The sequence below is a fragment of the Crinia signifera genome, chromosome 11 (genome assembly GCF_055691185.1).
Source record: "Crinia signifera chromosome 11, ASM5569118v1, whole genome shotgun sequence".
NCBI lineage: Eukaryota > Metazoa > Chordata > Amphibia > Anura > Myobatrachidae > Crinia > Crinia signifera.
The window spans coordinates 77,099,473-77,125,417 of record NC_139227.1 but is presented as its reverse complement, the minus strand read 5'-3'; the positions used below and the strand labels follow the sequence as shown (position 1 = coordinate 77,125,417).

The following is a 25,945-nucleotide window of genomic DNA, read 5'->3' as shown; positions in this document are numbered from 1 at the left end:
AGAGTTGGGCACACTACCAAAATATGGGGGGGGGGGGGGGGGGGGCGCAGTTCTACACCTTGCCCTCTACCCAATGCCACATCCATCCTCCCGTGCCTCAGATCTCTTTTTGGGATTGCCATGTCAGCCCCCTTTTTAGGATGGCCATGCAGGTCCTGGTTTAAAGAACACCAATGTTAGGAGGTATGATCTGGCATGATTCGAGATAAAGGAAAATCGTCCCAACCATCAGCCAGAGTGCCGTCATCCTAATGTGTTCCACGCCTAAAAATCATGACTTATTTCATCTATTTTCAAAAAACATCCCCAAGTGCATCTGGGTATGGATCATTAGGTCACCAGCATTATGGTCGACATGCAGGATGGTCGACAGGGACATTAGGTCGACATGGGTAAGGTCGACATTGAAAAAGACGACATGTTTTTTTTTTTTTACCAGAATGTCAACACAGTCAACATAAACACTAAAACGTAGCACCGGGTCCCCTTGCATGGCTCGCTGTGCTCGGCACACTATTTTATTCTCCCACCACGCCCTAGTGGAAGGTAGGGCATGAAATACCACCTGTCGGCACATGTCAGCTCAAAAAAACAGTAAAAAAAACCTTGTCGACCTAATAACCCTGTCAACCTTATCCTTGTCAACCTAATGGTGTAGACCTAATGCTTGTTGACCATCATGCCGGTGACCCAATAACTGTATCCCGTGCATCTTATGCCAACCACAGCATTCCTGATTGGCAGATTGCGCAAAATCCCCATGCCTCATCTCGGAAAGAGGAAAAAAGCATAGGTTGCTGTTATTTAAAGATTCATACTCATGTAAGTGGCCTACTGACAGTAATGGGATACTGTCTAAAACATTGGTCAGCAGGCTAACACTCTATTAATCATGAGGGTTAATTTAACATGCTGTGAATAGCGCCTGGAGGGTGCTCAAAGAGCTACAGAACGCAAATTAGCGCTCTGTTAGGTCCAACTAGAGGATTTCTGCACGTACCCTTCATGGGGTGCGACTATAAATCTGACAGAACTAGGTCAGCAATGCTGTTTTGTGCCCTAGAGATACAGTATTTAAATCAGATCACTGTTATGTTGGAGAATGGCGGTACTGGGAGGTGTTTAGTTGTGGGAACCGTAATTTTCAGACTCAATGCTGTTTGCGCTGCGCTAGGGCCCCTAGCGCAGCGCAAACAGCATTGAGTCGGAAAATTACGGTTCCCACAACTAAACACCTCCCAGTACCGCCATTCTCCAACATAACAGCGCACTGATATAAATACTGTATCTCTGGGAGCTCTCTTCTGACAGTATTCACAGCATGCTGAATTGAATTGACCACATAGACTTTGCTCTCTGGTGACAGTAAATCGCTATTTACACTATCAATAAATCTATCTCTTGCTATACTTGTGCATGATCTTATCTGTGCGCCCACACAGGATTCCAGTAACAACTGTCTTTATATTGCTTCATGTAATGTCTGTAATTCATCTTCCTTCCTATTGCATTCCATACGGCTAGCCAGCCAGTCAGAAGCCAGTGAGGTGTGAGTGTGGCTGGACACATGTGACTTCCCACTGGAGAGAGTGCTTAGAGTAAAGCAAAACTACCTGGACAGGAACAGCTACTTGTAGCTGGTGCTGCATCCCTATACCAGCGCAGGATCTAACACAGCAGGAACACTACTCAATACTTAAATGAAAGAATTTTTTATATTATACTTAAATTGAAGCTTTATGGAAATTAGGTCATCTTTTTAGATTCTAATATTGCACATCTCCAATTCCATTGTTACTCAATGTGGGTGTGTTATCCAACAGGCAGCAAAAAACATATTTGAACCTTTTTAACATCAACAACGTTTATACTGTAGCAATGTAGAGCAAATCGCTATTTATTCCTTGGTATATGATTGTTGCTACGGACCACAGATGCTTTTCACAGCACAGCCCTAATTAATAGGCTCTATTGCAAAGCAGAATAAAAAAAAAGATGATTTTATCTTGAAAGAATATATGAGTATTAATTATAAATATGAAAATCAAGTTGGACAATTTCTATGAAGCAGAGAAAACCGCCACGGCGTTTGAGACCCCGGAAAAGGTAAGTCTGGCTATATAATGTATAGATTGTGCCCCTTAGTCGTTTATGTATTTTTAGAATGATCACAAGTCTTTTAAGAAAACTGCAGTTAGTATTGAATATTATCATGTCAGTTAATTTATATTTTTCTTCATTATCACCAAATGTATAATACAATAGTTTAATCACAAAGGGTTAAGAGAAATGGGCAAGAAACTTCTACTCAGTGGCCCTTATTCTGGTTGATTCGCTCGGCACAAATTGGCACCCTTCATCCAGAAGCTGCCCTGCGAATGGTGGTACGCCCGTCCCCCTTCGTACGCCGGGTTCATTTTGTTCATTTTGATGTTTTACATTAACATATATTCTCATGCCAGCGGGAACCTCCCCCTCTTTCGATGGTCACCGATCATCAAATGATGTTAAAGGCAATTGGGCGGGCAGCTGACATCCGATTATGTCAGCTGTCCGCCCTCCGCACGTGCGTCACGAACGCGTTAGCATGTGTACGCCCAGCGTTTTCATGAAATGCTGGGCGTTCACATATGCTAATAGCCCTGCCCGGCACCCCATGCCCCTCTCCACCCCCCCCCCCCCCCCACACACTCGAAAGGCATGGAGCATGTACTTGGCGGACAGACTTTGCGCTGAGTTGGCACGCTCCCAGCGTATGCACATGAGTAGAAATGCTGCTGCACATGCGCATAAACAAAACATCGGTCCCCCTTGCAAATTCGTGCAAGAGGGAGTCAACCAGAATAAGGGCCAGTAGGTGTTTTTATACCATTACTAGTTAAAAGAATGTCAAAATGACAGCTAGGTCCCAATATGCTCCTGTCTCTAATCTCTGTCTTCAAAGCTCCTTCTCTCTGCAGGAGATTTACTAATAGGTGAGTTCTATTTCACATGGGATGTTGCTATGGGTAACCAATCAGATACTATCTATTATTATTTATTTGCAGTTTCTAATATAGTGCAGCATATTCCGTTGCGCTTTACAATTGTCTTCTACGAGGAGCTAAATAAGAAGTAGATTCTGATTGGTTGCCCATAGCAACACCCCCCTCTATAGCTTGCAAGTTTGAAACATAATTTTGCTTTCACTTTGTTAAGGAGTAATTTGGTCTGTCGAGTGGCCTCTAGTGGTCACTGGTGGTACTTCACCTCAGAGGTGAGAAGTAGTTTATTTTCCTTTTTTTATAAAGCGCAGCATATTCCATTGAGCTTCACAATTGGAAGCAATGATACAACAAACTGGGTAGCAACAAAATGACATAGAGGTAGGAGGGCCCTGCTCGCACGCTTGCAATCTATAGATAGCCTTTTATATATTTAGGTAGATAATATCCTCCAGTAGTATTAGTTAAACATGGTACAAAGGGCCTTATTCAGATCTGAGCTCAGTACAAATTTGTTTGGAAAATGGGTAAAACCATGTGCACTGCAGGTGGGGCAGATGTAACATGTATAGAGAGAGTTAGATTAGTGTGAGTTATTTTGTTTCTGTGCAGGGTAAATACTGGCTGCATTATTTTTACACTGCAATTTAGATTTCAGTTTCAGCACACCCCACCCAAATTTAACTCTCTATACATGTTACATCTGCCGGTACTTATGTATTAGCAGGGCGCCCGGCTACGCTACGCTGACAATGTACCTTAGGCTACGTTGTCAGCGTAGACATTGCCGGGCGCCCTGCTAATATGTAACTCAGGCTCCTCGGCCTGAAGGGCGGGCGGCGGGACTTCAGCGACGGGCGGCTGGAGGGGGGAGATCCCTGTGGGAGGAAGGGCGGGCGGCGGTACTTCAGTGACGGGCGGAGATCCAGGCAGCACCCGTAATTCAGTGTACTGCTGCTGGGGGAGCATCACATGGTTTCCCTGCTCCCCCAGCGGCACTATGCTAATTGCGTACATTGCTGCCGCCAGGGACTATCATGGCAGACGCGAGTGCGGGGAGCCGAGTGCCGGAGGAGGGCAACGCTGGCGCCGGTGACATCGTTGAGGGTAAGTATAATGCACTACACACACAACACCCTCTAAAACAATCATATCCCCACTATCCACGTGGGGGCTTTGGGCTTGCCACACATTATAAAATGAAAGTGGGCGTGGATAATGCGATATGAAGTGGATAGTGGGGATATGAACCTTTATGTATTAGCACAGCTCCAACTACGTAAGTTATATAGTTTACGTAGCCAGCATAGTGGTGTATTGGTATTCTCAATACATCACTACACAAACTACGTAATGGGCGCCCTGCTAATACATAAGTACCCATCTGCCCCACCTGCAGTGCACATGGTTCTGCCCATTTTCCAAACAAATTTGTACTGAGCTCAGATCTGAATAAGGCCCAATGTGGGGGTGCTGCCTAAGACAATAAATACAGTGTAACTAGATACAAAGTATGTGTCAAATATGCCCATTCATTTATATTTTTGTTCCATAGCACCAATTTTATGATAAAATTCTTTACAACTTGCCATGGACTACCCACAGGGGCATAGGCAGAACTTTGTGGGCCCCATAGCAACCTTTTGAAAGGGTTTCTGTCCCAATGCTTCCAGAGAGACTCCTTCCCACAGCATGTGGACCATAGTAGTGCCTCAGCTAATGTTATGCCTTATAATAGATTCATAGGAAACAAATGCAACTTAGAGTAACTATCAGCAATTCAGTTGGGTAAACCTCGATCGCATCTCACTTGCAGCAGATCAGGCATTGTTGGGATGCAAACAGCTGGTAACTGGGCAAGTAGTATAATTGTCCCATGAACATGTACACAGAACTGTAGGCTGCTCAGAGTTGTGTGTATGCAGAGATCCATCCAACATCAGAAAAAACATAGGGATGGCTGGATGTCAGACAGGGCCGGTGCTAGGGTGTCCGGCGCCCTCCTGCAAACCATACATTTTGCGCCCTTTCACATTGCCATTGCAACAAGCTGCAGCCCTATTGTGGGAGCGTATGCAACATGCGATCCTATGGAGGATCTCGGGTGCATGTACATGTATGCATACACCATCTCAGTGCTGTGTCTGCAAAATGTTGCAGGCACTAAAGGTGCCCATACACGCTGCGAGAATCGCATATGTTATGGGCTAAATCGCACGGCATGCATGCAATGTGTGTGCGATGCGATCCGAAAGCAGTACAAAAAGTATGTGCACCACTTGTGACTGAGAGGGAGAGAAGGAGGAGATGGAAGAAGAAGGGAGAAGATAGAGGGGGCGGAGTGTTGAGGACTGGCAGCGGCACTGGCACAGCACACTGAGAAGAGGGAAGGAAGGGGAGGCGGCGCTGCTGCATGTTCGTCATTTGATTGACAGCTGACAGGCGCAGGGAGCAATGGGTAGGGGGATGATCCGGACATGACATGTCATCCAGGCACTCACAGACAGCGCTACATGCCTCAGTGCAAGTGTCCGTGAGGAAGAGGGGGCAGGTGGCAGGAGGAGGACAGTGTGTGCGCGATGCAGGGAGCAGCTCTTTATACTGCCGCCCGCTGTCAGACAGGCGCTACGGGCGGCGTGCAGGAGGCAGTGACAGTGAGGGCTGAGGCAGCTTTAGCAGAGCAGGGAGGGAGACAGCGCCTTTTCAGCATGGCGCCTCCCTGCTTTGCAGGAGCTGCTGAGTGGGTAGCGCCGGCCCTGATGTCAGAAACAGTAATGACGGCTGCTCTCACAAGCGCAGTGCTGGGGATGGTGCGGTCACAAAGATGAGGCTGACTTTAGTATGGTTTACCCACTGCTTCATGTGCGATTTTGAATCAGGCTCACGGTTTTCAATTGTTACTCGGCTTTCCAGGAGGGGAGCATTATTTATATATTTTTGTTATATAGCACCAATGTGCCAAGATCCAGCCCAGCAGCAACAGAGGTAAACACACCTGTAGCAGCAGCAAGTAGTCCAGACTTCAGGACGAGTAATCAAGAGAACAGTTCTCGATTTTGGGGGAACTCTCAGGACTACAGGAGCAATTAGGAGATATATCCCACTATACAATGCTCTCTCAAACTGCCCCTATCAACAAACTGTCCCTCAAGGTACCCCACACTGCTGCGGTGTCCACAGATGGATTTGTGCAGTGTTGATGACATCATCAGTTGGAGCTGTAGTTAAGTGAGCCAAGATGCATAATGAATCTCCAGTCCTCCACAGCTGATGGTCACTGCAATACCCAGACCCTAACTGCAGTGTATTGCTTTGGCCAAGGTAAAGTTTGCATTGTATTATAGAAGCTTGAAGACATTAATTCTATTTTTGACCCAGGAGTCCAAATGTTCATGCAGGAGCCCCAGAAATTTAAGCCAATAATAAGTCCATAGACTTCTATAGTGATGCTATCTTTGATGGTGTTGGCTGGTGGTCACAAGCTCTGGAAAGTTACGCTTTCTGGAGCTTGCTGCACTTCTTAGTCCCATAAAATCTGCAGACCTTGGAAAATGGCATTTTTCAAAGGTTTTGTGACCATTTTAAGACCTATACATCCCACAATAAGTATGAGCATTCTATAGAATGAGGTATTAACCAGCTGAAGCTAAAAGGACATGAGGTCCTTGGTAGGGCTAAAGTTGAAAGATTGATTGTTAACCTTGTGGTTTCCATTACTAACCCCAGGATTAATAGTTCATCATTGAACTGTATGGAGTGCAGCTGTTCCATAGACTTCAATGGGGAAGCAATTATTGACAGCCTGGCCACACACAGCCAATCAGCAGGCATTTGCTATGGTAGTAGCTGCTGATTGGATGGCGGCTCTACTAGTGATGCACAAGTGAAGGACAAAATTCTGGCAAGGATACCTATGTGTGAACATATAGATATCCTACTTTAGCTAGGTATGCATTATTGTGTTTTTTTTTTATTTTTACCAATGAAACCAAGAAGGCTGATGATACTGCAACCAGCCATCGATAGTAATAAACTATGTAATGACCTATCGATGGTCACCCATTTTATTTGACTGACAGCCAGGCCTGTGGGCCAATCATATTATAGGGGCAGGGCTTCACAGGTGTTGGGGGGTGAAGCTATGCTCTGTGTCCCGGCACTTTGAAAAAAACAAACAAAAGCAAAACCTTAGTTTTGCTGTGCCATCGATGGAGGGAAACTATCTGGTTCTTTCCCATTGACGACAAAAGTATTAGACATCAGCCATAAACCATCAATGATTTCAAATCATCCATGGTCGATGGCCATCCCTACTTCCCAGCAGTTGCCTGAATCATCGCTGTCCAGCGGGACACAGGGGACACAGGTCTGCTCTGGCCGCTCCCGCTCTGTCTATGGTCTGGAATGCGCATCCAGTTGTCAGGGCCGCCACAGTCCCACGGGTCTGGGACTATTCCTTCTCTCCCTCGACCTGCTGGCTGGTTGGCACTCCCATTGATGCCGGGGACCCCTGGTCACTGCCCTTAGCTTCCACTCCTATACTCTGGCACTTCCAGCACATTTCTCTCAGTAGACCACACTGACAGCCCCTCTGCACTCCACGCAGCCAAGTCTTCTCACTCTTCTACCACTGCACACACAGAACTGGGACAACATTCTGCATCTGGGTTTCCCGCATTAGACCACATCTGTGCGTTAAAACAAAGGATAGTATGCACGTGGAATGTGTCTCCCGACGTGATGTGCGGGCCCACTGGTTGAATGTCTTGTTGAGAGATATGTGCTGCACATAATATTTATTGAATTGCATGAGAGATCGCATATGGTTTTTAACCATATGCAATCGCTCGCAATGCGATCGACGGGCGGCAGGAGCGATGGCGGTGGTGTAGTGGAGCAGTTGGTAGGAGCACAGTTTTGAGAGCGGACGGCAGAAGCGCGGGCGGCGATGTAGCAGAGCGCTGTGGCAGAATTTGAAAAAGAGCTTTCTCAGCCAATCAGAGGGCTGCCCAGTGTTTTGAAATGTTTTTCAAATTCTGCTGCCTGCGCTCACTATTGCTGCCCGCCAGCCCTCCTGCACAGTGCACCGCTACACCACCAACCACAGCCAGCCCTCTTCCAGCATCCAATGTGGCATTGCAGGTGGCATGCCATGTCAGGTGCTGGAAAAAAAGCACTTGGGCACCATCAGACGTGATGGGATCGCTTCCGATCACATGTGTATGGGCATCATTAATTGTACTCAACTGGAATCCTGAATACCCTGTCTTGTATGTATCCAGTCTGAATCTTGTTCTGCATTTAGTCCTCTCTCTGCCTCATCTGTACCCAGCTTCAACATTATACTCTGCAGAGACCCATGCTATAATATTATTGTATCTGGTAACCTGTTTTCAGACTGATTCCTATGTTGCAATATACAAGTACCTGCGTGTGATGTTAACATGCTACAACAGTGGTTTCCAAACTTTTTTTTTAATCACGGCACACTAGAGCAGTGGTAGCCAACCCTAGCCCTCGAGAGCTACCAACAGTTCACATTTTCCAGACAACCTAGCTGCTGCACAGCTGCACTCATTAATCACTGACACATTTTAAAAGATACACAGATGGAACTAATTTGCTCACTTGTGATACTGTGAGGAGACCTGCAAAACATGCACTGTTGGTAGCTCTCGAGGACTAGGGTTGGCTACCCCAGCACTAGAGTATCAGAATTATTTTCACTGCATTACTAGGCCAAACGTTTCTTATTGAGAAATTTAGAAAAAAAATTAAATTAAGTAAATTGTGTTTTTATGTCCTTAGATTCAGTTATGTGGTGAAGGATAAGATTGGCAGCCACCATATCTGGATTTGCCTAATAAATTGACCATAAATAATTTAAATTGGTGACCCATAGCTCCCAACATGAACCATTCCAAGAGGGACACAATGCTCTGTTCCTGGACTTCCCTCATAATTTATGATTACCATCATTTACTGTATGTTAAACAGGTTGTTGAATAAGAAAGGCGTTTCAACAAAGGTGATGGCAATCATAAATTAAGAGAGAAGTGCAGGAATAGATAATTCGGTACTTGTTTCCTAGCACGGCACCCGTCGTGGTAGATTGCATACCTTAAGTTAAGGTAACTTAAGGTATGCGATGGACGCGATTTTCTGTCAAATAAGTGTTTTAATTGCCGGCAAGGAGAAATTTGCGTCCATCGCATGCCATTATAATGGCATGCGATGCGACCAACGCGATCAACGCGATTTTAAATAGGGCTCAATGTTAAATTAGCTTTCAATGATAAAATCACGTTGATCGCGACCATCGCATGCCATTATAATGGCATGCAATGCGATCGACGCGATCTTACATAGGTAACAATGGGAAATGGGCCAATGGGCCCTATTTTTGATTGTATATGCACCGTCATGGGTTTTAAGTATGTGAAGTGTCCCCCCATTGTTAACGCCACTCCACTATTGTAAGTAAGTAAGTAAGTTTTATTTATATAGCGCACTTTCTCCAACAGGACTCAAGGCGCTTTACAGACATTAAAAATAATAATAAAAATAAAAAATAATGCACATACTGTAATACAAAGGGTTGTCAAAACGGGCAACAATGGCAGTACAGATATACATCACACATACAGATATGCACTAGATGCATTCTAATGAGGGACATGGACAACAACTATTGACGTCAACCCGAAGCGTGGCGAGCAGCGGCGGTATGCGTCCTCCAACCTTTCATACCCCCACTATCCACGTCGGCGTGGAGTTGATTTTATAAAGTGTGGCGAGCCCGAAGCGTGGCGAGCGGACACATATAACTGTGAAGTTATGCGCGTCCGCTCGCCACGCTTCAGGCTCGGTGGCTCGCTGCGCTCGCCACACTTTATAAAATCAACTCCACGCCGACGTGGATAGTGGGGGTATGAAAAGGTCGGAGGATGCGTTCATCGTCGGGTGGCGTTAACAATGGGGGGCCATTTCACCCATGAGGTGGGTATGCAATTAAAATTGGGGTTTCGGGGGCTTTTTACATTGGGCCCAATGTAAAATTGGGTCTCAGGGACCATTTTACATTGATTGCAATGAAAAAAATTGCGTCAATCGCATGGGATTTGGTTGCATGCGATGCGATCAACGCGATTTTTTTAGGTCCCGATGCTTGAGAAAAAAATCGCTGGCGCCATGCTAGGAAATAAGTCCCTCATTGGTCTAGCAATCTCCCTCATTTCACCTAGCCCACATTACATTTTTGAAAAAAAAAAGTAATGGGAGATAGATACATTTACTGTACATTGAATCATCAGCGCCATTTCCTAGCACTTTACCAAGTATAGTAGCCCTTACTAACTGCTTTGGGGCTCATATACATTTGGATATAAGTCATTTTAAAAGATTTCTCTCAGATGTAGCAGTACACACCCACGCTTCTAGGTGCCATGTTCACAATCTCTTTTCACAGTCTCTCCATATATGGACATAGACACACCCTTTGGGTGGAGCATGACACATTGGGGCGCTGTGGAAAATTCTACTATCGACTATAATTTCCCTGAAACTAGTTTTCAAAAGTAGGCAAGTATGGACTAATGTGGACCACCAATCCAAGGCACCTTTGCAAGTGTCCAAAGCCATTGTGCTACAGCATTAATCTTGTGTTTGCATCATCAAGTTACCTGTATTCAGCGTCAGACTGGGACTTCAAGGGCCCACTGGGGAAATACGGTGAAGGGTCCCTTGTTTACCTGACCCTCTCCTTCAGGGAGATAATGCTCTGTTCCTGGACTTCCCTGGTAATGTAGGATTGCCATCAACTATGGTGAAGCACCTTTCTTATTAATTACCTAGCTCCACACAGGTGATGGCAATCCTACATTACCAGGGAAGTCCAGGAACAGAGCATTTTCTCCCTCATAGAGAGGATTAGGTAAGCAAGTATGGTTTAGGGGTGTAGCTAATCCATACCTCCCAACTTCTGCATCCTCTAAAGAGGAACACTTGCAAGTCGTAGCTGCGCGCATGCTGAAAAGGGACTATGCAAATGTGGCATGGATTATGCAAATGAGGGTGCCATCTGGCCACGCCCCCATTTTCCACCCTCTGTGCCGCTGAATAGACAACGCTCCTGTGAAAAATGGGACAATTGTGAGGTATGGGTAATGTCCAAAGGTAGGTGTGGCACAGGTTTGGCTAACCCCTTTTTTCTTATTGGGGGGGGGGGGGGGGGGGAGTGTACTGCAGCTCAAAGGAAAAATCTGTTGTTACTGGCTTGCTAATACTGTAGGTTGTTTTGATAATGGCTAAATAGATTGCTCCTCACACTGTTGTTATGTCTGACATGTATTCTCCCAGCAGGGTGCACATGCTGAAATAAATTCCCTGAAAAAGAGAGAGAGAAGTCGGGCTGCAGCTTGCAAGAGCCGGCAAAGGCACACACAGCGTGCAGATGTGCTACACCAGGTACAGGATTATCAGCCTGTGTAAGATTATATGAAAGTGCTTTAATGTAGTTCTTGTGTTCTGTAATGTGCAAGTGCATCATGGAATTACTAGTCAAAGCTATGGCCCCAGAAAATAGATTCAGACCAGATCCCATAGCTGCTTTTTTTCTCAAATGGACAAAACCATTTTCTCCCAAATATTGGAAAACAGACAAAACACATGACTGGATACATTTGTTATCATATTGATTTAACCAAATTGTCTAACTGACCATTGTTTGTTTTCCAGTGTGTGGGAGCAAATTTTTGATGGTCATTTGTTCCCATACATTTCCAGGTTTTTGTTCCCACCAGATAGATCGGCCAGATAAATCTGTAGTTGTGTACCCAGCTTCAGTTTTTGGGAAAATTACCTTGGCTTTCTTCAGAAACCCAAACCACCCCACCCCTACCCCCAACCTTAATAATGAATAATGAAGCAAGTGTGAGTATCCAGTTTCAGTGGTAGCCAACCCTAGCCCTCGAGAGCTACCAACAGTTCACATTTTCCAGGCAACCTAGCTGCTGCACAGCTGCACTCATTAATCACTGACACATTTTAAAAGATACACAGATGGAGCTAATTAGCTCACTTGTGATTCTGTGAGGAGACCTGCAAAACATGCACAGTTCGTAGCTCTCGAGGACTAGGGTTGGCTACCCCAGAGTTAAGGTGCCCATACACGTACCAACTACCCGGTACTTTTTGTGCTAAAATAGCCTTGCATCGCATGCACAACAATGCTATTTTAGCACAAAAAGTACAGGGTAATCAGTACGTGTATGGGCACCTTTAGATTAATCATTCACCTTCTGCAGCACTGTCTTCCTCTGGATCCTGACACTCTGATCTTCTTCAGGAGCGGTGTGTGTGTGTTAGACCCCCTGTGACCACCTGTCAGATGTTTGCCCATACTTGGAAGGGGGGCAAGTCTCCCGCATTTCCCTACAGCCCCGGCTCCCCCTCTCCCGCGGTCTAAAAACTATGACTTTCGCGGGTCTGCGGGGAGGGAGCGGGGCTAAATGACGCAATTCGCGGCATTTCGCTGCATTTTTAGCCCCTCCCCCACCCACGGACCCGCAAATTGAGGCTTCAGCCCGTCATGGGGGTGGGGCTTGATGACATCATCCGTGCCCCACCCCCAAAACGAAGCCTCTACCCGCCCCCTTTCACTCCTCTCCGGGCTTCTCCCGGAAAGGAGTATGCGAAAGTCGGCAAGTGTGTGTTTGCCCCCCAGTTTGTGTGTGGGTTCCCACATGTGTAACGCTCCCAAGTGTGTTCGGTGGCAGCAGGGAGAACTACATCTCCTATACTCTCAGCATACTCCTTCACAGTGAAACTACAGGACAGGGCCCACAAAAAACCTGTGACCAATTTATTTTAATTGGATCCCACAGCTATGGGGAACGTGCATTCTAAAGGTATCCAATCCACATTATTTTTTTTTGCTCCTAATACTGTACTACACATGTAGCAGCGTTTATTGTTGCAGCGATGCATATGCACATGCTTGCACTTTGCAGCAATGACCAGCTGTGCCAGCTTGTAACTATTTTCCCCATGACTAGGCATTGTACTGCCTATGGATCCTACTGTATGTGCGAATATACCCCGCACACACCGGTGTGCAAGAGCATCACACTAACTAGCACATGTGGCTAGTCACAACCACAATCAGCATCATACCTCCCAACATGACCCATTCCGGGAGGGACACTATACTCTGTCTCTGGACTTCCCTATTAATGTATGACGACGGAATCCTGACCGCCACAATGCCGGCACTTTGTCCCTCTATGGGTGTCCAGGACACCCATAGAGGAAGAATAAAATAGTGCATCAAGTGTAGCGAGGCACGGTGCCGAACGCGAGGGGACGCAGTGCACTTAAAACTGTGTCCATGTTGACTGTGTCGACATTCGGGTCAAACACAGTGAAAAACCCCACGTCGACCTAACCCGTGTTGACCTAGACACCTGTCAACCTTGCTGTATGTTGACCCAACGGGGGTTGACCTAATGACTGTCGACCATCATTAGGTTGTCCCAATGATCCCAACCAGCGTACATAGCCCTGGGACCAGCACCAGCTCACCCCCAGACTCTGCATCTAGCCAGCAGTGTGCCTGGAGCCAGAAGAGTAATGCCTGAGCCTGATTTGGGTGTTCCAGAATTGCACACTGCAGCCCTTACAGCCCACCCGCAGTATCCTCAGTGCTGTAAGTACAAATAAATCATTGGTGCACACATAATTGCTATCAGTGAAACAGTGTGTGCCTGAACTCAGAGCTCCCTCTTGTGGCTAACTTATCGAACTATACCTACTAAACATGTGTTATAGACTGTTATTAAATTATTCTTATTTTCTTCTGGAGTTTATTAGTTATGTGCACTATAAAGTTGCTGACCGAAAGTGTAGACCACAAATGATCATGTATATAAGCAACGTTAAACAAGCGTAGGAAATGATTTTATTAATTTTACATGTTTAGAAATTGCGCATGTGTAAGCCGTGGGAGCAAACCCCTTCGGCAAGTTTTACACTTACCGGGGCTTTCGCTCTAGGATGGGTGGGCAGGTGGCTGATGTCACATGACTACAGGGCCCGCCCCCATTTCGGCCATCTTCATCTAGGATAAAAGTAAGTATATGATATTATTTTTCCTCCGTGCGGCCGCATGCGAGTGGATGTGTAAGGATACACACCCACTCACATGCTAGTGCAGGGATTCTGGTAACGAGGGGGGAAGGCGTTCGGCAGGGTGGCATTTACAAGCTTGCTAGTCAGCGAATATATGTGATATGTAAAAGTAAAGTGACCATATTAGTACATGAGGGAGGATCCTACAAATCCCTCTCCCGGCACTTTTTGCAGAGTGTAGCCTATATGTTACAATGGCTACCGACAGCTACCAGGGCCCGACTTCATGGGGCTGCTATCAGTGGCGTTACAGTAGCTCCACAGACCCCGCAGTGGCTTGGAGGCGCTTGGTAAATGGGCGATGGGGTCTGCAGGGGATATTGCTGCTTCGCTAATGGGGCCGCCACCATCGCCGTGTCTGTTGCTGCTCCTCTGCAACCCACAAGGACCAGCAGAACTTCCTGTCTGCGGTACCGCCACTCCTCCGGTTTCCATTATAAAAGCACCTCACAAGAGGGAGACGGGTCATTTTTCATTGTATCAGGAGGAGCGCCAGGACCACAGACAGTAAGATCTGCTGGACCCAGCGGTGGCAGATGCAGTGGTGAGGTGGGCGTTGAACATTTTTATGGCGGAAGGCTTACATATTTTAGTTACACCAATGGCTGCTGTAGTCTGGATCTGCTGTGGCCCCCAGTTGTTCTCTAACTTATGCCATGGCTTCAGTATATTATAATTATTTGGCAACAAAACAACTCAATTTTTTTAATTGGAACCTTGTCCTGTTCTTTTACATGTGAGATGGATTACACCATTAGTTAGCAACATGGAGAACCATTGTGGGTGATGACAGTTTGAGCTGTGTTAGTTGTCCCGTCTTGTTCTGATATTTTATAGCCAACCAACCATCCGCTCTCCTGGAAAACTTGTAACTGTGATGTCATGGAAACCACTTCATGTTTATGATGTCAGTGCTCCCAGCACTATAGTGTGCATATGATGGACTCCTTCTACCACAGATAAAGTTATGTCATTCCAGAAGTGCTTTGTGTCTGGAAGCAAAGTGCACACTCCCAGGGTTCTAGAACTGTATTCTGTATCCTACATTAAACCATCATGAAGTGTTTGCCTGCTCATAGATTCATCTCGTACAACATATTGTACAGACCATCATACAATCACACGTCCAACAAAAGGCAGTACATATACAGTATATGTACTAATATATTTACATGTTCCTGATGTCTTACGTAGCCTGCAGTAACTCATGTTAGCCTCATCCATATCTTCTCTCTGCAGGAGTTTGAGAGGCTAGAGAAGGATAACGCTGCCCTGCGTAAAGAGATCCAGAAGCTGCAGCAAGAACACATGTACTGGGAAAAGGTCTTAAAGCAACATGAAGACACCTGCTTACTGCTCTCTCCTGACATCATTATGGAACTCCTAAAACCAGGACCACCACTGTCCCCAAAAGAGATAGGACAAGTTTTTGGCATTTAAATCTCTTATTTCTAAACTGTCTATGAAAATGCAGTCACTTCAAAATGGGAATAAAACAGACTCATTCCCTTGGTGGAACAGTGGATATTTTGAGCTGTGTCTGACATAGAGGGGTGTTTCACATCACAATCTTCCTGTATCAGTCTGATAGGAGCATCACATCACTGTTCTGTGCTGGAGGAGGATCCTGTTTCTTCAACTATGTAATTGTCTATGTGTTATATCTTGTTTTCTCCCTTCTTCATAACACAGGTGGAGAGGTCACAATCTCCCATAGGGTTAGTACACTCAACCTCTGATTGATTGACCACCACTGAGTTCATTGTTTTCTAAAAAAAAATGGGTCATAGATGTAGCTTTCAGCTCAATATTCTCTAGTTACACCAGCCAGCTATAGCAGCAGATATCTCATTTATTTGTAAACCCAATGAATTCCATGTCCTGAGTACTCCTTAGAGTAAATGTCCATTCTGTGGTGGTGATATCCCACAGTAAACCTATTCAAATAATTGATGGGGATACTGCTACATATTTATTATGGGTTAAACGTCAGCAAGTATAAGAATTCGTTAAGGTCACAAAAGGTAAGAAGACTGAAGAAGGATGATGATAGAATTGCTGTAGCCAAGAAACCGTATCACAGAGAAGTGCACAGCCAATGGCTTGTTCACCTAAGGATCTGATATAAAATATAAATGAATGCAATATGGAAATCAAATAAACAATAAACAGTTTTGCGTCACACAGGACTGGATGATATTGTGAGAGTCTTGCAGTAAATTTGCTGCTGTGACTGAACTCACAGCTTAATGGTTGGAATGTGTGTATTAATTATTTTTTGCACCTGAACCTGTGCAATTAGGGAGGCCAATCCCAGGACAATTTTTTCAATACCGGGATTCTGGATTGAAAGACTCTCAATTCCAGGAGACCCGGGATCATGAGATTGACCTCCTGACGTGGCACAGCGCTGAAAACTGCTTAGTAGCAGTTCTTCAGCCGGTTGGTGGAGAAGGCAGGCTGGGTGGACGCGACTGGGAGAGTGGACAAGCGCAACAGGAAATGCCGGTGGACGCACAGGTGGGTGCAAGATAACAAACCAGAGAGGACGCCTGAGGGCTGTAAGACTCAGTGGAAAGGGCGGTCGGGGACAGGTCCGTGGCTGTGCAGGGTGACCTCTAACATCACGCACAATATGTTTCTGGGCAGCATCTGAGCCAATCACTGCTGGTGCTCAGCCCCGGCAGAAAGGGATGAAATGTGCATTTCAATCCCGAGTTCCCAGCAAAAATTGGCCTAAATCCCAGGATCCTACCAATCCCAATTCCGGGGTTTGGCATCCCTATGTGCAATGACACATTTTATATTATGCGTGGCTAAAAGGGATACGGCTAAAAAGATGGGTGCAGAATGAGACAATGGTGCTGATTAGCAAGATACAAGATGTTTAATATTAAGCAGTATTGTAAAGAGATGGGATTCTGTAGTGGGACAGTTGGTTGTTCCTATGTCTGCCACAATACGAATATGTGTAATTAGGCGATTCATCTACGGGCGCTCTTCACCCCGTCGTAAGGGGCTGCGTCCCCTTAATTTGTGAACGTTTGTATTGTGAGACATATGGTTAGAATTGTATGAAAGATGCCCTGTATTGCAACTTGAGTTACAGGTGAAATGTGTTAAATAGAGAGCATATGATTTGGAAAGTTGTGGTGCTGGTGCAGAGGACCGTGGGGACACTTCTGGCAGTGGGGGAACATGCAGCCGGATTTCCCAACTATGGGCGGCACCTGCTTGTGGCGGTACAGGATCCCCCATTCCCACGGGGGTATGTGAAATGCACGAGCGGGAGTCTGCTGGGGGGGGGGGAATTGCCGGAAAGGGGTCAGGGGGGTCTGCAAATTGCGGGAGGGGGGTGCGAGGATCTGCGATTAGCGCGAGGGGGCACGGGGGGGCCTTGAATCGCAGGAAGGAGGGATCCGCAAATTGCAGGATTGAGGGGGTCAGTGAATTGCAGGAGGGGGGGGTTGTGGGGGTCCGTGAATCGCAGGAGGGGCGTAGGGGTGCCGTGAATGAAGAGAGGGGGGGGCGTGGGGGGCCACGAATCGCGGGAGGGGGGCGCGCGGGGGGTGTCATGAATCGAGGGAGGGGGGGTCGTGGGGGGCCGCGAATTGCGGGAGGGGGGGTGCCGTGAATCGCGGGAGGGGGTGTGTGAATCGTGGGAGGGTGGGGCATGAATCACGAGAGGGTGGTGCGCCGTGAATCGCTGGAAGGGGGGTGCGGGGGTGCCACGAATTGCGGGAGGGTCGCGGGGGGGCCTGCGAATCGCAGGGGGGTTGCCGCGAATAGCGGTGGGCCGGCGAATCTCAGGAGGTGGGTCACGCAAATCGCGGGAGGGGGCCGCGCGGGGGGGGGTGTCATGAATTGAGGGAGGGGTGCGTGAATCGTGGGAGGGGGCACAGGGGGGGGGCATGAATAGCGGGAGGGGGGTGCGCCGTGAATCGCTGGAAGGGGGGTGCGGGAGTGAAACGAATTGCAGGAGGGTCGCGGGGGGCCTGCGAATCGCGGGGGGTGCCGCGAATCGTGGGAGGGGGGTCGCGGGTGGTGCTGCAAATCGGGGGGTGTGTGTCGCAGGGGGGCCGTGAATCGCGGGAAGGGGCGTGGCAAATCGCGGGGATGACGCGAATCGCGGGAGGGGGGTTGCAGGAGGCTGCAAATCGCGGGGGGTCCGCGGGGGGTGCCGTGAATAGCGGGAGGGGGGGGCGCGAATCACGGGAGGGGGCTTGGGTCTGCAAATCGCAGGAGGGGGGCACATGGGGGCCGTGAATCGCGGGAGGGCGCGGGGGTGCCGTGAATCACTGGAGGGGGGGTCGCGGGGGGCCCGAGAATCGCGGTGGGGGGGTCACTGGGGTCCCGCGAATAGTGGGAGGGGGCTCGCGGGGGGTGCCGCAAATCACGGGAGCGTGAATCACGGAAGGGGGGCGCCGGGGCCCTGTGAATCGCGGGAGGTCGCCGGGGACCTGCGGATCGCGGGAGGGGGGATCGTGGGGGATCCGCAAATCGCAGGAGGTTGATCGCGAGTGTTCGGGGGGGGGGGGGGGGAGTTCTGCTGGCAGAGGGGGGGGGGTGTGGGAGTAATGGTGGCTGGTGGCTGTGGAGTAAAGGTGCCCACCACAGACCCCACTGGCGCTGCTCCTCCAAGCAGCGGCGGGGGCTGCCACACGGCACTGCCCTGAATCCAGATTGACATCCATCACTGTGTAGGGGTAACCGGGGGCGGCACCATTTTACACTGTTTGTGCCCTTAATTTGAATCTCCTATATTGTGTCCCTGCTGCATTGTTTTCCTCCTGATCAGTATATCCTGCATTATGCTTTCCCCACCTTACCTGTTTGATCTGCATTATGTTCTCTATATCCCCACAACACACAAGTACATTGCTAGAACCTCTTGACAGGGTATTGTCTAATCGCTGTGCCCAATTATTCCCCCAAAAATGACATAACTCTCTTGTTGGATAAAATTGGCCACAGCAGCCATCTTTATTGAAACAATACAAATTTAACAATAATCAAAAACATTTCCCACGGAAGGTGGTCCCCGAGGCCCTCAATAAATCTATCCACACCTCTAAGCACTTCCAGGAGTTGTTACCCCCAGCCGATAGCGATTGGCTCGAGGGCACCAATTGTCAACACCCAGTGCTCATTAATTAAACCTCACCCAGGGGAGTCCAGCCCCCTCATGGGGCCCTCCCCGCCGCATAATTAAGCCTCAATGCCACTAACCTCGAGGACCCCCCTCCGCACAGGCCACTGTGACAAAAGACAACCTAACAAATAAGTCTTCCTAAAACTATAAAAATTAGGGAGGGTGGGTGGGAGCTGTTAAGAAAATCTCCCAGTGACCCCTATTTCCCGCCTGAACCCTGCTTATATACCCTTACAACACCCCGTTAAGCCCCTCCCCATTATGACCCTCTCCTTAGACACCCCTTTTATGACTGTCCAGCTAGTCAGCTCCCTACAAACCCTGTCAGGGGAGCCTACCCCCAGGCTTTGCCTCCAGTCCGGCTCCTACATGACAGGGTATTGTCTAATCGCTGTGCCCAATTATTCCCCCAAAAATGACATAACTCTGTTGTTGGATAAAATTGGCCCCAGCAGCCATCTTTATTGAAACAATACAAATTTAACAATAATCAAAAACATTTCCCACGGAAGGTGGTCCCCGAGGCCCTCAATAAATCTATCCACACCTCTAAGCACTTCCAGGAGTTGTTACCCCCAGCCGATAGCGATTGGCTCGAGGGCACCAATTGTCAACACCCAGTGCTCATTAATTAAACCTCACCCAGGGGAGTCCAGCCCCCTCATGGGGCCCTCCCCGCCGCATAATTAAGCCTCAATGCCACTAACCTCGAGGACCCCCCTCCGCTACCAAGCACGGGGTTAAACCCTTGACCCCGAGCGACCCCCCCACATCCGGAAGGCTGTTTCTATTCCCTCTTGTAGTCCCAAAGACCAAACATCTATCCCTACAGCGTTCAAGTGCACACCGTCCCCTCTCCAAAAGGCACCGGCACCAGACTCGAGTTCCCTGTGCCTCACCACTACCGCGCCGTTTCTGGCCATAAAACGCCCAATTGCCCTGTTGACTTTTATCCGTGCCTTATTGATCTTGTCAGCCGACCTTACATCCCTCCAATAACGGCGCGGCACAATATCCGACCAAACCGTGATCACTTCCGGAAACATTGCCCATAAACGTAGGAGATCAAACTTGATATCCCGTATCAACTCCCTAAATGGTCTGCTCCCGAGGTCATTCCCTCCCACGTGCAACACCAATATGTCGGGAGCCCTATCGAGCCGAACAAAACGGTGAAATTCCTGTAACACTCCACTCCATACCATACCGCGCTTCCCCAGCCAGCGAACCAATGCCTCCTCTCTATCCAAACCTAGCTGGCGGCCGTTCGGTCTGACATCAGCCCGCAAAGCTCCCCAAAAGACATATGAATGTCCTAAAATCCAAATCAGGCACGGGGAATGCCCTAAAATAGAAAAAACACAGTCAGCCTCAACAATCCCCTAAACGAACATAGGAGCGAAAACGAGACGATTCCCACCGCCCAATACGCTTAATTAGCTCATCTCCAAATCCCATTCTAGCAGCCTCAGTTGCGGCCCCAATGCGGAAAGAGTGACCCGCGTATTCCTCCCCCTTGAGGCCCAACGTCCACAGGACTGCTCTAAACACACTTGTGAACTGGAACCGTGATAAAAAGGACCCATTCGCATGCATCAGCAAAGGATCCCTTTCCCTGCCCACTCTGACTTCTTTAAATATCCTCAGCCGTGCTACCGGACACATATCCGAGCCTGGTACAGAGAAGAGAACTACCTTCTTCCCCCTCCCTAATTGATCCGTCTTAGACCTCCTCACCACTAGCTCCACCCTATCCGAGTATAAATCCACATCCTCTCCTAACAAACCTCCCGGCCTGGAGACACTAGGACTCACGAGCTCACCAATCCGCAATGCCCCGAAGAAGGCAAGCGAAAAGGCTACCCCGAACAACCTTTCCTCGAAATTGGAACTACAGACCTCCCCTAACTTCCTACCCATATTCTGCAACAACTGGAAGGACACCGGCCTTCTCTGATCCTGTACTACATGTCCTCTCCTCCAACCTTTTAAAGCCTGCGCAATCAGGAAATTCTTGGTGACATCAGGCCTCCCACCTGCACGAAACCCAAAAGCCAAGCCCGCCATGCAGCGCGTGATTTTTGCCACTGACCAACCAATCTCCTTACAATGGCCTATATATAGCAAGACCGCCAACTCGTCATCATCCTCCTTCAAACCTACTACCTCACGCCATTCTAACCAACTCCGCCATTCCTGATTGTATGCCGACCATGTATTCGGGGCCAAGGATTCCCTGATGAGCTGATCGACTACCCGTCCAGCAGAGCCCAGAGCCGACTCGGGAACCCGGTCCCCTCCCTGTCCGCCTCTGGTGCCAACTCCCGGAAACGTTCCCACTGTGAACGAGATAAAGAATCCGCAATGCCGTTAGAGACACCGGGAACGTGTATAAAACAAAAAGATAGAATGCCTTTTGCTGGTGCACCAAGAAATTAAAGATTAGACTTAATACATAACGTTTATTTCATTTTATTTAAAAATTCAGCGAAATAAAACCACACATACAATATATGACAACATTTAATAAAAAAGGGGAAGATGTTTCCCTTGACTCAGTGTGGCCCCTCTTGTTCTCTACCCAATATGTACATGTATTTTCAGCGCAATGAGTACCCACAAGAGAATAAATGCTCTTGATAAGGCAGAGAACCTGTGATTAGCAGTGAAATATCATAATGTTTGAATACATGTAACTATTTATTAATTCATATACATAGTGTCATCATATGGATATGATATTTCAATTGCAATGCGTAAGATCAATATTATTCACAGGAACCGGCTCTTTGAGGCTAATAGTTTGATGTGCACATATAGACCGGACAATTCCGTCTGGTGTCGATAGCCGCCTCAGGGACTAGTCTGTTCCCTGAGCGCCGGTGATTTCGTTACAGAGGTGTGCAGGCGTGCACTCGCCTCTTTTGACTGTATCGTCTGGTGCCGATAGCCGCCTAAGGGACTAGTCCGTCTCCTGGGCGCCGGTGATCTCGTGGCAGAGGTGTGCAGGCGTGCACACCTCTGCCACGAGATCACCGGCGCCCAGGAGACGGACTAGTCCCTTAGGCGGCTATCGGCACCAGACGATACAGTCAAAAGAGGCGAGTGCACGCCTGCACACCTCTGTAACGAAATCACCGGCGCTCAGGGAACAGACTAGTCCCTGAGGCGGCTATCGACACCAGACGGAATTGTCCGGTCTATATGTGCACATCAAACTATTAGCCTCAAAGAGCCGGTTCCTGTGAATAATATTGATCTTACGCATTGCAATTGAAATATCATATCCATATGATGACACTATGTATATGAATTAATAAATAGTTACATGTATTCAAACATTATGATATTTCACTGCTAATCACAGGTTCTCTGCCTTATCAAGAGCATTTATTCTCTTGTGGGTACTCATTGCGCTGAAAATACATGTACATATTGGGTAGAGAACAAGAGGGGCCACACTGAGTCAAGGGAAACATCTTCCCCTTTTTTATTAAATGTTGTCATATATTGTATGTGTGGTTTTATTTCGCTGAATTTTTAAATAAAATGAAATAAACGTTATGTATTAAGTCTAATCTTTAATTTCTTGGTGCACCAGCAAAAGGCATTCTATCTTTTTGTTTTATATCTGTAATCCCAATGCCTGTGGTAGCACACCCTCATTTGTAGATATATAACTATTATACATGAGATATGAGGAGGGTCCGGTAGCATATCAACCAATTCCTACTATACTGTGCGATTGACATATCCTTCCCCTTTATTTTTGACACCGGGAACGTGCCTAGCCACAACCCACAAATTCAAAGCCAGACATTCCAATACTAACTGCTGCAAAATGGTGACCACTGGCGGTGAAGATGCCGACAATTGGTTAATAGCCATGACAACCCCCAAATTATCGCAGTGAAAACAAATCTTCCTATCCCGGAACAGCTCACCCCAAACAACTACTGCAACCAAAATAGGAAACAACTCCAACAGTGCTAAGTTTTTGACCAAGCCTCTCTGCACCCAAGTCTCCGGCCACCGGCCCACACACCAATGTCCCTGGCAATAAGCCCCAAAACCGCCACTCCCAGCCGCGTCTGTGAAAAGGTCTAGCTCTGTAGCCACGCATGTGTCTGACATCCACAACGCCCTGCCGTTGAAAGTTTCCAGAAAAGTTGCCCACACCCGCAAGTCCCCTTTCAACTCACTACCTAATCTGACAAAATGATGAGGAAGAACCACCCCTGCTGTCGCTGCTGCCAGCCTCCTGCTGAAAATGCGGCCCATCGGCATAATGCAACACGCAAAATTCAACTTACCCAGCAAGGACTGCAATTCCCTCAATCTAATTTTCTTCAGCTGCAACGCCCTCCCCACCTCGGCCTTCAAACCCAGCAATTTTTCCTCGGGCAAACGGCACTCCATATTCACAGTATCAATGACAATACCCAAAAAACTGATCACAGTCGCAGGGCCCTCCGTCTTACCTGGAGCAAGCGGGACCCCAAAGTCTGCCGACACCCTTTCAACAGTCCTCAACAATAAATCACATACCCCGGTCTCCCCAGGACCAATACATAAGAAGTCATCCAGGTAATGAATAACTGAATTGCACCCAGAGACATCCTTAACCACCCACTCCAAAAAAGAACTAAAGGCCTCAAAATAAGCACACGACAAGGAGCAGCCCATCGGCAAACATCGATCAACAAAAAACTCCCCATCCCAACAACATCCCAACAAATGCAAACTGGTTGGGTGAACTGGCAGCAAACGAAATGCTGATTCAATATCAGTCTTTGCCAACATGGCCCCATTCCCAAACCGCTTCACCCACTGAACAGCCGCGTCAAACGATGTATAAACCACCGAGCAGATGTCGGGGTCAATGCCATCATTGACCGACGCCCCTTTTGGAAAGGACAAATGGTGTATAAGCCGAAACTTGTTTGCCTCCTTTTTTGGCACCACCCTCAAAGGAGAGACTATCAAATCTGGCCATGGTGCCGCCCTAAAAGGTCCAGCCATACGACCCAGTTGCACCTCCTTAAGCAGTTTTTCCTGCACCACTTCTGGATGCTCTCTAGCAGACTTCAAATTCCTCCTAAAACTCCCTGACACCTGCACGTCAGAAGGTATCTTAAAACCTTCCCTAAACCCCTCCTCCAACAAGGCGGCTGTCTGCTGGTCGGGATACCTACGCAGATAGCCCAGCATCCTTTCCAGCCGAACTGGTGTCACCCCCTTTTGAACTACCGTCTCGTGACTTCCCTCTGAAGCATTTATTTGCACCGTGGTTCCCTCCACATGAGGAACATTCATGCTTGAATTTGCATTTTGCCCCAAACCGGCATGATCCGTCATTAAAGGCAAAGCAGAGTCCCTTCCGCATGGCCGTCCCGCTTGTGGCCTCCCTCGGCCCCCCCCCCCGTCCCCACGAAAGGGCTGCCCACTTTTTATGGGGGCCGTTACCTTTAACCATAAAGCAATATCCTTATGGTCCCAACGAATGTTGGGGCGCACCGCCTTCCTCTGTCTAAATTGCTCGTCGTACCGGAGCCAAGCCAAACCCCCATACACCCGGTACGCCTCTCCTATCGCATCCATGTAACAAAATAAGCCTGAACAATTGTCACGTACCCTCTCCCCAATCACACTAGCTAAAATAGCAAATGCTTGTAACCAATTCGTGAATGACCGCGGTATCAGCCGATACCGCCGCCGTTCCTCCTCCTCTTTTTTCTCCTCCTTGCGGGGCCTATCCAGATTAAAACGCTCTAAAGGGAGCAATGAAAATATATCCACGTATTCCCCTTTCCAAATCTTCTCCCTCACCTCCTGCCTCAGATGGGCCCCCAATGGCCCCTCAAAACATACATACACCTCCCCTTTTGCGGTGTCACTAAGCCTCCCACTCTCCTCCTGCGTCCCCACGCTGCCCCCATCAGCCCCCGCACTACTGCTACTTTGCTCACCGCCGGATACCGGCACTCCGCTGCTCCCCGGCACCCCACTGCCGGCCGGTACCCCACTGCTAACCGGCACCCCACTGCTAACTGGCACCCCACTGCTAACCGGCACCCCACTGCTAACCGGCACACTATTACTGACTGGCACACTAATGCTAGCTGGTGTGCCCGAATTCTGCGGCACCCATGCTGCCGCCGGGGACGGCCCCGCCCCCTGCCGCAAACCCACCAACCAATCTGCAAAACCACTCAATAATTCAGTAAAGCCCCTACTCATTTCCCCTTGGAGGGCTAACCCTCCCCCCCCTGACTCTGTGCTAAAGCATTAACAGACATAGAAACAGACTCACCAGGCTGCCTGGGGGCTGTGAACCCAGCAGCCGCAGGTCCAGTGTCCTGACGAGACCCAGCCAATGAAGAGGGACCAGGTATTTCTCCATCATCTGCTGACGCTGCCATCTCTCTTCTCCTGTCATCCCGACCCTCAGGTATAGCACCAGCCGGCGTGACCTCGTTGGAGGCAGAGCCAGCTGTGCGTCTCTCGCTCCGTGTACCAGGCCTGCGGTCCTCAGCCTGTACTTCTGCCCCCCTGGCACGACTCACCCCGCGCTGGGCAGCAGCATGCCCCGCATGCCCCGCCGCTCCAGGTCCAGTACCAC

At 48.3% G+C, this 25,945-nt stretch overlaps 1 protein-coding gene across 1 annotated transcript; it reads left to right on the top strand.

The window, feature by feature from the left end:
- Window positions 1–1,184: 1,184 nt before the first annotated feature.
- Window positions 1,185–16,353, top strand: BATF2 (basic leucine zipper ATF-like transcription factor 2). Its single transcript, XM_083165151.1, has 3 exons — window positions 1,185–2,106; window positions 11,346–11,450; window positions 15,411–16,353. Exons 1-3 carry the CDS (start codon window positions 2,038–2,040, stop codon window positions 15,609–15,611), a joined length of 375 nt encoding a protein of 124 aa, XP_083021277.1. The 5' UTR covers window positions 1,185–2,037; the 3' UTR covers window positions 15,612–16,353.
- The last annotated feature ends 9,592 nt before the right edge of the window (window positions 16,354–25,945 follow it).

Bases quoted from the DNA above. Each gene is read 5' to 3' on its own strand.
- BATF2 (XM_083165151.1), top strand. From the start codon at position 2,038: ATGAAAATCAAGTTGGACAATTTCTATGAAGCAGAGAAAACCGCCACG. The intron at 2,107-11,345 runs GTAAGTCTGGCT...TTCTCCCAGCAG, and splicing joins CGTTTGAGACCCCGGAAAAG to GGTGCACATGCTGAAATAAA. The intron at 11,451-15,410 runs GTACAGGATTAT...TTCTCTCTGCAG, and splicing joins GTGCAGATGTGCTACACCAG to GAGTTTGAGAGGCTAGAGAA.